The 16,300-nt window shown below is 42.7% G+C and overlaps 1 protein-coding gene across 1 annotated transcript in view; it reads right to left on the bottom strand.

Annotated features, from left to right (window-relative positions):
* Positions 1–16,300, bottom strand: part of Pappa2 (pappalysin 2) — a 249,125-nt gene that overhangs the window by 149,253 nt on the left and 83,572 nt on the right. The window contains exons 4-8 of the mRNA XM_050135420.1: positions 11,777–12,070; positions 9,832–10,024; positions 6,380–6,501; positions 4,521–5,010; positions 1,617–1,745 (exon numbers count right to left, since the gene is read on the bottom strand). Of these exons, the coding sequence (XP_049991377.1) occupies positions 1,617–1,745; positions 4,521–5,010; positions 6,380–6,501; positions 9,832–10,024; positions 11,777–12,070 (1,228 nt within the window). The remainder of the gene's footprint in view (positions 1–1,616; positions 1,746–4,520; positions 5,011–6,379; positions 6,502–9,831; positions 10,025–11,776; positions 12,071–16,300) is intronic.

Genomic DNA, 16,300 nt, shown 5'->3' with positions numbered 1-16,300 from the left:
TTGGAAAGAGACAACTTTATAATTTGATTTTGAAGAAAATTTAAGCAATTAACATAAGCAGATTGCATATCATTTTGTGCAGTGCAGCCCAATAGAAATCTAATGAGAGTCATCCATACAATTTTGAAATGTCTAATAGTCACTTAAAAAGTAAAAGAAACAGACAAAATTAGCTATTGTTTCATCCACCTGAGGGGACTTAAAATAATCATTGCACATCTTATTTGCCTTCACCATGTTTTGAAGTCTCGAGTGTTGCGTGGTTTGGACGGTAGGTGGACAGCATGTCTTGAGAAAGTCAACTTCTGAATGAGCACTGGTCAAAATTTTAGGGCCTTCCCCAGTGTTTAGCTTGATAGTCTTCTATCTGGAACTTAGTGGGTTAAACAATTTGCCTGACCCGTATTTGTTTTGTGTTTTGGGGTGCTGAAGCATAGCTGGGATTCAGAAATGTCTTCCCTTGGACAACAGCACTGATTAGACAGCCAAGGAATGCCAACAGAAGCTTAAGAAGTACATTTTGGCATGGAATTTTGTGAGACCCAGTGGCAGAGAACTGCAGCCTCTAGCTAAGCTGCTTCAAGGGACAGCAGTAAACATGGCTGCCAAATTAGGAAGATGGCCCCGAACTCCACTCTGCTACATATGCCCAGGCAAATGTTATCACCTTGTGGTAGCCACAGCTGGAGAGTGGAACAAAAAGAGAGCTATCATGCTGAGGATGATTAGGGAGGTGTGAGGATGCATGAGTGAGGTTTCCCTATTTAGGTGACTTCTGCTGTGTTCATCTGGGAAAGAATATTTAGTGTTTATACTTTGGTGTGATGGGATAGGACTATACCATAGCTTGAGGATCTCAGAAGAACAAGATAAACAATGTTCGGTGATCACCAGTCAGATGGAGTCCCATAAAAGGATACAAAATTGAGCATATATTTTCCTGGTCACTAAAAATTGGGCCATCTTTATAAGATGCAGAATTTGTTAATGCATCATACTTTGCCTCCTAGATCCCCACTTCCAGCAGCTTTATATAAGGGTAGCTAGATAGGAACTGACCAACTGTCCTGGGTTTCCTAGGACTGGATATAAGTCAGTGCTGAACTTGGACAAGTTCCAGACAAACCAGTTTCCTCGTCTGATAACACAGGTCAATAGAAAAGGGATCACAGGATGTTTAAGGAACCAAAGGAATCATTCCACACTTCCTTTGGTGATGTTTACAGAAATTTGCACAGTAAGTGGAGGATCTCCCTTCCCACCAATCACACTCACTTTGTAAAACTGAGCAAACAGACATTGATCTAAATTTTATCCTTCTTCAGCATTATTTAACTATCATCTATATTAATTCCTTCCCTACCTCATTGCCCTGCAGTTCCTCACTGGTGCCTTAAGGGGGCCCCAGAGAATCAATCTTAATAGCTTAGCACTCTGGGGACCAGTGCTGAATAAAAGTGGGTACCCTTCAAACTATGCAGAGGTGCCGGTGACCGCTCAAGACCCCAGATTTTGGGATTTTTCCATATGACTCATGCAGTTCCTTGCAGCCTTGTATCAAATGGAGGGTGGAGCCTCTTTGAGCAGCTGAGCACAACCCATCTCACAGGACTCACCTTGTCACCTTCCCGTCTCCACAGTAAGGACCTCCGTGAATGTGCCTCAGAGGAGGTGAAGCTTCTCCAACTTCCCCTCCAGCTTCAGCTTGAACTTGGTACTGATACATCTGCCCAGGTGTGACCTCCCTGTAGAAACCAATGAGTTTGTGACAGTCACATCTGCAAAGTGGCATGCCCTGGTCCTTTGTAGTTAGTTCACATGAGTTTAAGGAAAGTAGTATGAGAAACAAAATTTGAGACATGCCAATTGCCTGAAACAAAGATCAGGGTTCAATCCTATGAGCAGCCCCATGTTTGCGTAGATACTCATTTCTATTGCCCCATATGTTCTATGTTAGTAAATGTATTCATAATTGTTTGGTGAGTTAACATTTAAGGTAACAGTCCATGAGAACCTAGGAGGATGGTGTGTAGTGTTTTCAACCATGATAACATAGAGCAATTTTTGAAAAGCCAATAATCTATATTTTTAAAGTAACCAAGCTAAGTGAAGTTGAGAATTTTAGTGTGTGGGCTCAGTCAAGTTCCTTCTCAGACTTGCTGATCCCAACTTTCTTAAATGAGAACTCTTGTGTTGAAAATGCTGCACCAAGAATTTCATAGAAAAACACAAGAGTACAGCTCATCGCTCATGGGAGGGGTAAAAATTCCCAGTTAGAGACACATTAAATTGATCTTTATCTCCAATACCAAGAATGGAGTTGGTACAGTTGACCTGAGAGATGGAAGGAATTTATCATACTCTCTGGTCTGTATTAAGTGGGAAGCATTGAGACAAGACATTTATTTAGTAGGAAAGGGGCTCATGAATGGAGCTGCTGCTTTCAAAGATAAATTCAGCCTCATCTTAATTTTGTCCAGTGCTCATCCTGATTGGAAAAGTATCCCCCAAGTCAAGATAGGAAACAAGTATTTAGGAGGACACGATCCCAAAGAATTATTGAGGCTGCCGTGAGTGGCCAGTGTGATTCTCCTGCCTAGACTCTCTTTTCTTTAACAGACTCTTTAAAACAACCACAGAGCCACCACCCCACAATCTGATGCCGCAACCAGCAAATAGGAAATGTCTTGGGGTTTCCAAAATACCTTTCAAATCATCTGTATTGGCTTTTAGGCATTTTAATAGGAAAAACACCTAAATATTAAAGACTCTTAAATTTCCAAATTAGTTTTCCCCTTTGAGAAAGGAACCCTCTCTGCAGAATGCCAGCTACTGTTTCTGAAGCAAACCCAATTTTCTCCCAATCAACGCTGGTGGTTGGCTTCCTTTTTGGGTGGTTTCTTCTTGTCCAACCATGCTTAAACATCTTAAGCATCTCTGTGGCTGGGAAAAGGATTGGACGGAAATATTATTGTGTATTTACTCTTCTTATAAGGAGAACATGGCAGCTGGTACCCCAGGCCTCCCATGCCCTGAGTCTGTGAAAGGTAGTGTTGTTTGAATCCTGGGACTGCCATCTACTAGCTCCCTAACTAAGGGTAGGATAAGCCTGGTTTTCTGTCTACAAAAAAAGGATATTATTGACCTTAAACATTTGTATGTGGCTATAATTATATTATAAACATCATATCAACTGCCTGGCTACAGATGTGAAATCATGCTGGTTTTTCCTTCTAATCTGTCTCATTATTTGCTTTCCACTTATATTTATTTTTAACCACTTTTCAATCTTCTGATGGCAAAGATGCAAACAACCACAAAAAGAAAAATGTACTGGAGCATGAACTGGACACTTGGAAGATTTATGGGCTTTATAGCTGTGGAGGGTTACTGAACGTCTACCTTGGCCGGGGTGCACACATCTAGGGTCTGTGTGATGGCTGCCTCTCCTTTTGAGGAAAGGAAGTCCATTATTTGAATTTGAAACTTTTCATGTAACTTCACAGAACAACATTATCAAGAGTCATTTCCAGCTGAGACTTGAAAATGACAAGTGATGTGGAATTTGCCCTCCCTGTTTCAAGGACCACTCCTGGAAACAGCCATTCATCTATGAGCAGCCCAGGATCAGGACTGCATGTGAGGGAAAGGGTCCTCACATTCCCAGTCATGTCAGGTGCTTCAGCAAGGGCCCCAGTATGTGTATGATGTCATCCTGGGATCAAGCAAACATTCAAGAGGAAATTACCCAGCCCATGCATAGAACAATGTATTAAAGATTTTTATTGTAATCTGATCATCTCTAAGATGGCAAAAATTACCTAATAGGATCCCCTCTGATAAAACTTTATTGTACCCTGCTGTGCCCTCTAGGAAGTCCCTAAGAAGACTATGAAGTAGGGGGGGTTGCCTTTGGTTATACCAGCATCTTAGACACGCACTCAATACTTACATTAGACTGTCTCCTCAACACTGAGCACACTGCGCCAGGAGCACAGCAGAACTCACTAAATGTTGAAGGAAAGACATTAAGTAAATTAACTGAAAACTAGAAACCAAAGAAAGAAGAAAGGGAGAAGGAGAATAAGAAAAGGAAGGAAACATGGACATACATATGGATAAATCATGAAGCTGTGTTTAGCATCTGAGAGACTGTGACCTTTTAGTGTAGCTGTGGAAGAACTAGCTATAACTTGGAAATTATGAGAGCCATGCTATATTATTGGAAAGCTACAAGAAGGAATCTAGAATAGAATTGCTTCAAGACAGAAAAGGGTCATTCTGATCAACTTTAGTATCAATACCAATAGGTCAACCTGAAAACCATCATACACTAGCTTCTCCATCAGCATAATGATGACTTAATAGTCATAGTACTTGCTTTCCCTTTCCCTTTTCTGGGAAATATTTTCTCTAAAAGCATACATATTAGAATATTAAAAAGCAGAAGCAGAGATAAGCAAATTGAAGACAAGTTCCTGGAAGTCCCATGGTTTTGGAGATTCTGCTTCCCAACTTACATGTCTGTGAACTTCCTGTGCGGGTGTGTCACCACCATGGGCAGGCCACTGGAAAAAGGAGGCTCTCGGAGTACCTGATAACTCACAGGCCTGCATCCGGAGCACAAGGGGCTATGGGGCTGAGAAGTCAGGAGAGCAGCATCAATCTCCATTCGTTCATCAAAGGTGTAGACTTTTACTCCCAAGACCTTCCCATCCACGTGGAGTTTGATGGTGAGCGGCGTGTCACAAAAAGTGTTCAAGGGACCAAGGTGTACAGATTCCTTGAGTTCTAGCAAGATCTCTATGTCAAAGAGTGCCTGGGAAGAGTTCATGGAGAGGTAAGTGACCCAGAGTGTGAGGGTATCAGCTTGGACGGGGTGTTGGAAAAGCAGCTCCAAGCTGCAGCCTTCTGCTGGGCAGGGCACAGTCATATTCATGTGGTACAGGTGGAGTTCAGGACTCCAAGCCTGCAAGCTAGGCTCACAGGGTTGATCCACGTCAGGAGGCCCTAGGGAGATGAGAGAAAAGATACATCAGGAATAGCCATTAACAGAATGAGAAAGAACAGGCCATCTCAGCAGTCAGAGGATGAAGGAAACTTCAGAATTCTTACAGAAAGCTCATCACTTTGTGGATTTTCTCTTAAGTGCTCTCTTTTGAAAAGATTTACATATAACCAGTCTTGTCAATCATCTCTACCCAGCTTTCTCCTTGAGGGTCTTTCACTTGAGTAATTAACTATGAGCCCAAGGTGACATTAGGTGGTCATTACAGATTCATAGATCATTATTGTTCTGTTTTTCTTGTCACAATCAGGACTGAAATTTATTTCAAATCAACTTTTTCTAGTACACATTTCTCAGCAGTTTTGTGGATCTTAATACCTATGGGGGGATATCTAGAAAATGATGATTAGGTAGGTATCAAAAATGATGGTGAAGAGTCAGGCATAATAAACACTCTCCTTTAATCCCAGAACTTTGGAGGCAGAAGCAGGTGGATCTCTGAGTTCAAGTCCATGATGGCCTATAGAACTATTTCTAGGACAGCCAGGGCTACACAAAGAAACCCTGTCTTGAAAAAATTAACTATAACAACAAACAAGAGCAACACAACAAACCCATCCATCAACCAACCAAACAAAAATAGGGGAAAGCCGAAGTCAAGGCCTTTCTTGAGAAAGGCTAGAAGCCATGTCCATAGCACTTTCTGCACTGGCACGGAAAAGCCTGCTGTTCAAATTTGTCTTCTGGATCCTGATATGCATATGTGAGTGAGTATGTGACTGTTCGAGAATTTAGGGGAGGGACAGGAAATGAAATAACGAAAAACATCTTCTCCCTTCTAGAGCCTAGCTTAGATCACATTCAAAGCACAACCAGTACCAGTGATTAATAGACTCATAAAATAGCGTAGATGAGAACGATCCGTGTGGAACACCTAGTCCACCCTGCCCCCACCCAGACTTGCTCAGCCAGCTCATGAGTGTGCTCTGCAATGTGTTCTCTATTACTCTCTGATAAAGAGGAGTAAGCACTTAGCTTGCAGCATCATGCACCAAAGCTGCTTCGGGGACTAGGAGACACATGCAACATTTCTGGCCCTAGTTCACCCTGAGGTTACTCTTGAGAAGGGCTGACTTCTCAGTCCATCTGTGTTAAGTCTTCCCATCCTTACAGCCATGGGACATTCATATTACACCAATAGAGGACAGTCAGCATGCAGAAGCACCAGCAGTGTTTCCAAGACCTTGGAAATCTTCAGCAAACCCTCCCTTGACCATGTGCAAAAACACACAAACATAAACCACTGCTTCATCCAATACCCATACTCAGTGGCCACAAAAATATTAGTGAAAAAGATCCATGGTACTTTACCCACAGCCTCCTCTGGAGTCCAGTAACCTGAAGAGTCACACACCCGCCCCGAGGAAGCCTTGTAAACATACTGATGAAATGTCCCATCTTCAGTACAGGCATCACACGTACTGTCAGGGGCCCTGGGAAGAGGAAGCATGAAGAAGGGAGTGTTCTTCCATTGAACTAGGGAAAAGAAACCAGGAAGACTCTGGGGAAGAAAGGTGTTGCTGGTGAATCAGATCCAGGAGGACAAGAGGGCACAATTATCATTGCAATCCATGTCTTTCTTCTGGACAAACCAAGAGAAACCTCAAGGTCAGAAAAGAAGAAAATTGAACAGGGTCATGAAGAAGCCTCTGAGATGCAAGGGACCTCTTGTCCCTGAATCACTAACCAAAATACAAGCATATTTTCCTGAACCATATAAACCCCCCCTTTCTATGGTGAGAAAGGCACAGGATAAATATACCTGCCTGCTAAAACAATGGGATTCAGGGTGAAATCACTATCTATGTGTTCTGGATCTTTTAATCCCCTACTTTTATTTACAGGCATAAAGTAGAGTGTGGAGGGTGATACCCCTTGATTCTCCATTGCCCGCAGCAATGGATCATAATTCTTACCAGCACTGGGTGGCATCACAGACTAGCTCTAGCCTTACCTCCTGCAGTTTCTTCATACACTTTATATTTCTAGCACAAGTTCCATCACACTATGATCCAAATTCTCCATGCTCTTCACAGCACTCGACAGCACACGTGTCCTTACAATGATCCAACGGGCTTTTCAAGCATCCTTGCTTTGCAAACTCCTACTTTACATATTCAGATGTGGCCTTTGCAGGAGTGCTTAGCCTTGCTCCTCTGAGACTCTGGCCCCTGCTTCTCTGTACACACCCCTATAGTTGTCCCCTTTCTCAGAACACTGCTATGTCATGCTGCAAATTGACAGCCATCCTCTTTTGTGTTCTTGGGTCTGTGAGTGTATCTGGGCCTGCCTGCTCAATTCTTATTGTGTCCGTAAGAATGAGAACATGACTGGCTTCTGCAATCCCTCTGGAGATGTCTATGAGATGACTCAGTCTATGAAGAGATTTTACAAGCATCACACTTGGAGTAACCAGACTATGTAGAGATAACTATACTGAGTAACAAGGCCAACTGCTTTCTGAGCATTCTCTCTCTCTCTCTCTCTCTCTCTCTCTCTCTCTCTCTCTCTCTCTCTCTCTCAGAATGTTTTCAGAAGCCCCCTTGTGAACAACATATCTGAAATGCAAAGCAAGGCAGTATCCCAACAGAACATATGAATAGCAGGTTAGTATCTTATAATACACTAGAAAAACCATCTTATTACCCTATGGCAATAATACTGACAGGAAGCACCTTACATAACCCGGCCTTGTATTTTTCACAACTTCTTTCTAACTCTTGTGATGACACCATGCTTACAAATGAGAGGATTGGAGCTCAGAAAGCTTGAAGGTCAGTTGCCCAAAGTCACAGGCTCCTTAATCCCTTTGAGCAAGTTTCCAAATAGCACCTCGTTAGGGTTCGGTATTTTAGCAACTAAAGAGTGTAGTTAAGACCCACCCTTTGATTCTATCAGTGCTCTTTCTAACGTGAACACAATTCCAAACCACATTTTCCTGATGTACTTGCCCTTCCGGGGCTGCTGCAGAGTGCGTAGCTGGGGCTCTTCTCTGACATACGGATTCCAAATACCTACAAGGGTGGAGTAAACATAACTCTAGGCATGACACAAATTGCTGGGCATGTGACGTGAGTCTCTCCAACACACGTGCTAGGAGGCCTCAAAACTAGCCCACCTAGGTGGGAAGTGGAAGCAAAGTACACTCTTTTCTGCCAGCAGACTCTCAGCAAGCCAGGTCTGATGTCTGCTTTATCGTAAGGTTTGTACCAGAGAGAGAATTGAAAGATTAAATTGTTTACACGCGTTACATAAACTGATGTAAAACTCGGGTTTGCATGTACCCACACGGGACGGTCCTGCCAGAGCTACACAAGGTCACACTTGCAGGAAGATGACTCTCAGACACATTGCGTAGATGCGTGCTGAATCACTGAAGGGGCCCATGGGAACCTGGGTGCTGATAACGGTGCAAACTCTTCTGTAGTGCTGGGAGTGAGGAATGATGTCATGACTAAGTGCGAGTCACGGAATGAAGCTTTCAAGAAACTGTGACTATCGCTTTGAAAAATAATCCACTGGCTTTATTGTGTCCTCATCTCTCCTTATCTGCCCCCAACCCCAGGCTTTCATCAAATCCAAAGTGTGTGAGGACATGCTCCAGGGCCATTCGTTCCTGAGCTGGACCCAGATACTCATAGTGAAGTGTTGTTCGAAGAAGAGTCACTGTCCTGTGGGCCCACTGTCCTGTCCTGTCCTGTGAGTATGTGGACAACACAAACTGGGCCTAATGGGTTATTTTAAAAACTAGTAAAGGCACTAAACTGAGAAAAATGAAAGAGTAGATATCTACCTGCTAAATGGGAAAGAAAGCTTAAAATTCAAAGCGTTCATCTGTCTGGGCTCCTCGTTGCTGGGTTTCCCCCAGAATCACCTGTTGTGGGGTCTTGAAACAGCCCTGTGTGTTTTTCACTCACAGGGAGGGGTGCTGTTCAGTGTGAGGACTTCACAAGGCAGCTGAAGCCAGATGTCCCACAGTGTCCCCATGTAACAGGAGTAAAAAAAAAAAAAAAAAAGATACTCTCCTGTTAGTTAGCATCTGGGTATAGGCTTCCATAGAGCCACACCTACATGGCTCAAAGGAGCCTTTTCAGTTCAACCGTATGCCCCATTGTCAACATCAGATCTCTCTCTGTCTCTCTTTCTCTCCCTCCCCGCTCTCTCGTTTTAATAAAGAATTTACCGAGATTTAGTTCTGTAAGTAAACAAAAGAAGAATGACAGCTGGCTTCAGGTGCTGTGATTTTCTTCAGTGAGTATGTATTAAGTGTCTACCGTGGCAGTCCCGGGGGGTGGGGGTACATACAGAAGCACTAGTTGCCAGTAGAGGGGGCAAGTAAGAACAGAGAGTAACCACTCCAGACAGTGGCCCTCAGGTGAGCACAGGGTTCAGCCGGAGGCAGAGCCAGCAGTAGAAATGCTGAGTGGAGTTTGTACACTCCCACACTTTATCTTTCCACCCGAGAACTGACTAAAGAAACATGGTCTGCTTCCCTTTCTCCAGTCACCACTGTCCAAGGAGCAAGCCTTACCCTGCAGAGGAACAGCTGGTTAAGACAGATGGACCATGCTTTGCCAATTCTGCCGGGCCATCCTTGTGTGGAATAAACACACATGATGAGCCTCTGGCTCCCATGAGGCACCCTTAGCGTTGCTAAGGAGCTGAGCCCAGACCAGACGCAGATGTCCCTGGACAGCCATGTACACGTTTACATCCCAATAGGCATTCCTCTCATTTTATAGTTTTTCCCTCTTTGGTCTCACCTGTCATAAACCACCCCACTAATAGGAGGCAGCCAGTGAATAGTGAGGGACGTGTGGTTTTGCCCAATAACCATGGGTGGAATGGGAATGGGGGTGGGCTTTCTGCTTTCGCTCCATTGCTGGTATACAAGGTCCAAATAGCAATGCATCCGGGCCACCTGGTTAGGGGTGAAGCTGTCGGTACACTCATCATCTGTGGAGACAAAAGAGGATGCGAAGGCTGAATCTGTACCAGTGTCTAAGGGCAGGGCAAAAGTCTCACTCCATTCCCACATCTCACATTTATTAGACTCAGAAAACATTCCACTCGGTAAAGAAATCCTTTCTTCTCTACAAAGTCAGGTGAGGGAGAGGAAAAGCAAAGACATGGAACTTGCCTCTTTCCGAAGCAATCTCATTACTATATTCTCGGCTTATCCTAGGATGAGACTCAGCTCATGAAGTCACAGGATTGTCTGAAGACAGTGGTTCTCAACCTTCCTAATGTCGTGACCCTTTCATACAGTTCCTCATGTTGTGGTGACCCCAACCATAAATTGTTTTCTTTGCTACTCTATAGCTGTAATTTTTACTACTGTTATGAATAGTAATGTAAAGAACTGATATCTGATATGTGACCACCCCACAGCTGGAGAGCCACTATCCCTGACTGACAGTTGCATACTGAACCCACCACAAGATGGCAGTGTTTCAGCAGAGGGTCTCTTCACCCTGTGACCATGCCTTAGGAGTATTCACTGGAACTGCTCAGTGGAGCAGAAGCCGAAATGTCGAGGAAACTTCAGGGATGGGAATGATGGCCCCAGTCTTTCTTTCAGAGTCAGCAAAATCAGTGTATTCATTATTCAAGCCATAAAGTTGAACAGGAGTGATCTTCATTTCACGGGCTTTTCTATTTAGAGTAGACCAAAAACACTGCATCTGCTTCCCAACACTGTCTCTGCCACACTTAAAGGTAGAACTTAAAGAGGCTCTGCTCCGAAATGCTGCATCTCCAAGGCCACCCACCTAGTCCTGGCTAAGGGCAACAGAGCCGTTGGTGCTTATAAACTCAATTCATTCTTCACAACAATGAAATCTGGAGGGAAACATCTTAAGAGGCCATAGGGAGACTCAGCTAGCTCATTGCTCTCTCTTACCTGCAAAGCCATGAGCAGGGGCTGGTATTTGGCTTTTGGTAAAGCATGGAACTAAAATTAACATTCCTTCATCCTTGGCATAGGTGATCAAATCAAATTAGTTGTCAATTTTAATTATAATTATGCCCATTATTAGAAGAATACTTAGTGTTACTTTTTGCCAGAAATACACTGGTAAAATGGATGATCCAGGAGATACCCTCCAAAAGGACAAGACTACACAATACAGTTTTCCTCAGGGCCAACAATGTACCCTTNACACATATATATATATATTTGGGTTACAGTACATGAAGGGTAAGCTAGAAATCAATGTTGTGCTGGTAAAAGAGAATCTGATTTTTTGCACAGTGTAAGATAAAAGGTTTCTATCACTTCAATTAATCAAGTCAATTTGTTAACTATCTGTAAAAGTGCTGAAGGGACATCTCCACCCAAAGACCTGTGACTCATCACTGTCAGACTAGACAGTCTTCAGGGAAATGCCTCAATGAGAGTGGTCACCTTGTAAAACCTGGAAGAGGTCTTAAGGGGATTGTTGTTACTTGGTCCCATTTTAACCATGCATGATACAAATGTATCTCACTTTCAAACTCTAATGGAAGAGAATCCACTAACAAGACCGCAATATCTCAGCATTTTTGTCAAATCCTTCAAACACATGGAAAATAAAGGACTATCCAACACAAATATTCTTCTGTAACACAAACCTCCCTGGCTCCCTTTAACTACATACACCCTACCAATTCCTAACAACACTTATGTAACCTTAAGAGAAAACAAAAGCATCGAGTCTGTGGTAATACCTGTGTAGCTCATGTAGTTACTGAATGGAGCCCCTGGGAAGTGGGTGAGACCACAGATGTCGTTCGCTGGCTCTGGGTCCCGGCACAGCCTACTCTTGGGTGTAGGTGCAGTGTCAGCACACAGGTCTCCTGTCTCCATGGATGGCACTGTCTCTCTGCAGGGGTCATCACAGGATTCTTTTTCACTGACTCCTTTGAATACATGGTAGAGTCCCAGGACATGTCCCACCTCGTGGATCATGGTGTTAGTGTGGCCCAGCATGCCGTAATAGGCTGGGTTGAGGACGACACCACCTGAAACGGAAGGTTTGGAAAACATCTTTGAGAAAGAGATGAATGCAGTCCTCCTTACTCATTCTTTGACAAAACCCCCAATAGTCCTTCTCAGCCTTATAAAAACTCTATAACTGACTTGGTGGTATTTAACAATGTCCTTCCCTCTTTCTACAGACACCCGCAGAACTAATCAGTAAACATTTCTCTAACATCTGCCATGGGTCATTATAGACCTAGTAGCCAGAAATATCTGTATGAGAGGGACAAGATTCTCAGCTCTCGGTGTACATTAAATCACCCTGAGAAATGAAAAATAAAGTTATAAATGTTAACCTCAACAAATAAATATAAATATTTTGGAGTAGAGTTTTTAAAAGCTGGAGTAGAGAGTCACTATTATCAGTAGAAGCTCATGAGTTGGGATCCAGGGAGAAGCAGTCAGAGAGGTACCAAGCTCTTCTACATTCTAGCTGTCATTCCCCATCTGGTCTCCTAGAACTCAGCTTCACTCCCTGTAAAGCAGAGGTAATAACACTAACATCGGTGTGCTTTAGACGTATTTGGAAGCTGTGGCTATGACTCGGTCAGTAAATGTTTAATCTGTAAGTATGAGGGTCTACCTTCGGGTCCCCATCACCTATAAGAGAGAAATAGATCGGTGCAGCAGCACAGTGTTAGGAAGGTAGAGATGGAAAATCCTCGAGGCTTGTTGGCCAACTAGACTAGCAGAAGTGAGTTTCAGGTTAGGTAAGATATTCTGCCCCAAAACCTTAGGTAAAGAGTGATTGAGGAAGACATCAACATCAATTTCTGGCTTCTACACATGATGTGGACACATATACAGCAAATAAAATAAAAACGCTTGCTGTACTTTAGTTGTTTAACAAATGAGTTGAAATAATTCCTTGTCCACAACTGTCCACAAATGTAGAAAAAAACTGACTATGAAGTACTCAACCTTGTGTGAAACATTTATAACAATACCTAAGGCTCAGGTATTGTTCCTTCTTGAAAGAAAGAACAGAAAAACTGTAAGAGCCAGAGGACCTGAACTGCTGCAATATAGTGTCTTCTTCAAAAGCTAGAGGAGCTGCAGCCATGAAATCTCAACATTATGGTTGCCTAAACAAGACCTGCAAAATGATAACACCAGTTGACATGCCAACATTGGTGGGGGAAATTTTATGGAAATTTACCCCTAGATGGAAAGGTACAGGCAATTGGTAACTTCTTAGAGAGTGAGAATCCACCTTTCTCAGGGACAAGTCTTCTAACTGACTATTCAATACCAACTATTCAACTCTGATAACATATGCTAAGGAACAACAATAAATGAAGTCAGATGGTTGTATTATGTTTCTATGTGTATTATTGTGCTTTATATGTACATATAATATACATATAAAGCACAATAATACACACACATATATATACATATAAAACACAATAATAATGAAAGACAAAAAAAGGAGTGCAAGATAGACATTGGATCTGGGAGGAGGTAGAAAAAGGAGCATGGTAGGGAATAAATATGATAAAAAATACATTATATGAGATTCTCAAAGAATTATTAAAATATTACATTTTGGGAAGAATGTTGCTTCTACATTCACCTCTTCTACTCTTAAGAAGCTAGCAATACTCCCCACTCACACTACCCCATTTCTCTAGGACACCAAGGCAGGTGTTTCAGAGAACAGGCAATCACTCTGAATTGAATTTAAATGAGAAGATTGTTGAGTGGCCTAACTTCTACCTGCCCTCCTTATTAAAGGTCACTCCCTGCTTCTCTCCTTTTCCCATCACTAAAACACTTGACTCGGTTCATTGTTTAGACCTCAAAACTGTCAGATGAGACTAAGTATAGTCTCAAGTACCAGAGAAAAAGAATATCAAGAGACCTGGGTCAGCCTTCCAGGGTTGAGAGTCACCCTTTGCTACAGTCTCAGACTGGCCCTGGGATCATGTCTTAGTGGAATTTCAAGACTTTGTTTTGTCTCCAACAGTAAAGTTTTCTCTGTACCGATGGTCTCCCAAAGATGGCTGTAAGCAGAAACTGCTCATTTGTTTCCGACTGCCCAGACCCAAATAATCACATAGAAACTATATTACAACACTGCTTAGCCAATCGCTTAGGTGTATTCCTACCTAGCTCTTATATCTTAAGATGTAAGATATCCATTCTTAAGATATCTGTTCCTATTAATCTGTGCATCGCTAGGAAGATGTGGCTTACTAGGGAGGTTCTAGTAGAGTCTTTCTCCTTTGGCAGCTACATGGCATCTTTTTGACTCCACCTACTCTTGTATGTGTGTGTGTGTGTGTGTGTGTGTGTGTGTGTGTGTGTGTGTTAGGATTTCTTGCTTGGTTTTACTCTGCTAAGCCATTGGTCGAAACAGCTTTATTTATCAACCAATAAAAGCAACACATACAGAAAGAGATCCCACATCAGATGACCAGTGTTCTGGCAATGCAACCCTGCCTTTCTTTTACCATACTCTGTGAAGGGGTAAGTATTGAAATGATGGAGAGGGCAATGGGTCCAATAAATGGCAGGACCCAGGAGAAACTGAAAAAACAGTGTGAATGGACGAGGAAAGTTTTAAAAACATTAACATTTTTGCCTAAGTCTTCATTATTTTTCTTTCAGTTGCTATCATTATAGAATGCCAAAGTCTCCTGCATATCTTAGCTTACTGGGAGGTAAACAACAGAAATTTGAAAGCAAAGATGTAGAAGAAACTTTCCTGGGTGTGGGTTTCCTGGGTCTGTGTCACCTGAGTCTTGAAGGGTCTATGGTCTCACCAGTATGACAAATTAACTGAAGACCATCATCTTTACCTTCAGAGTTCCAACATACCCACCACTACATTAACCTAGAGAAGGCCCACAAGTTAAGGAAAGAAGATAAAAGATAAGTGCTGGGAATGTGTAGATGGCAGTAGCTTCAATAAAGCTGATCACCCTATCTTTTGAGTATCAAAAGTGAAGAACGGTTTATGCAATCAGATAGCAGATGGATGGATTTTCCCTTTTCTAGAAGTGAATTTCTGAGTAAGTGTCCTAGAGAAGAGTGGCTGGATAGAAAGGATGTGAGGCTAAATGGGGCAAGGGTAACACAAAGAGACAAAATGACACCTAAGTCACTCGAGTGACTGCAAGCCTGTGACCCTGTGAGGAGAATGAAGAGGCTATCTTGGGTGATCAACATCACCTGGTAACTAAGGACAAACTAGATCATGGTCCCTCTGCAGTCAGGATGTATGACGCCCCAAGTGAAAGGAGACTCAACTGAGTAAATTTCTACTTTTCACTAACATGGGTATGCAAAAGAGAAATTAAGGCTAATCTTGGATTCCATTTATGTGTGCCGCATGTTTGCATGCGTGCACTGAGAACTGAACTCGGTGCAGGGCTGGTACGATCAAACTTGAAAATGTGGCACAGAATGAATGGAGCTCTCTGCATTTAGCAACTGGTGAGCATGTGTGGCACAGCTGTTCCTTTATGGGCTCACAGGAGGAGTACAGATGTGCCTACTAGAAAGGCCTTTCAGCTTTGATTATGGGGAACAAGCTAAAACAATAAGGCAGAGCTGTTGTGTGGTCTGGGGATGTTGCAGAAGAAGAAAAGGAAGAGAGAAGTTGCTGATGATGAAAAGACAAATCTCAACCATGAAAAGTCAGGCTTCCGGAGTGATGTTATGTTCCCAAGTTCTCACTGGTTTTCCCCAGACCCAACACTAGACTGCTGAAGGAGCTCTGGGTAAAAAGAAAAACTCCCAAAGCCATTTCATTTAAAAAGAAACTTAGCAATTGGAGTAAAGGGCCCTGGTTGAAATGGATTTTAAATGGTTCTGTAAAAATTTTAGGCCTGGATGTTACATGCTTATAAATCAGGGCAATCAGGGCTGCTCCATAGGTATCTATATAATCATTTCCAGTTACTGGGAACCATACAATTCCCCCCCCCAAAAATACTTTCCACAACAAAGGAAGAAATTTGTAAAAATGTGTCTTAGAGTCCAAAGAAGGGGTGTTCTGGGGGAAAGGTGAGGGAAGAAAATGACAAGAGTAGGTGGATAGACAAAGGGATAGAACTAAATGAAGAAGTGGGAACAGAGAAGAATGTAATGGGATCGGGAAAGAGACATAGACCTTTACAGTAACCAGCGAGGAGCGACACAACTCTCAGACTTTTAGTGCCTTCTTGGTTCTGCAGCTTGCATTCTCATTGGATGGAAGTCTT

Source organism: Alexandromys fortis, unplaced genomic scaffold (genome assembly GCF_014885135.2).
Source record: "Alexandromys fortis isolate MF-2015 unplaced genomic scaffold, M_Fortis_MF-2015_v1.1 scaffold_21, whole genome shotgun sequence".
In the NCBI taxonomy this organism is placed as follows: Eukaryota; Metazoa; Chordata; class Mammalia; order Rodentia; family Cricetidae; genus Alexandromys; species Alexandromys fortis.
This window is presented reverse-complemented; position numbering and strand designations above follow the sequence as displayed.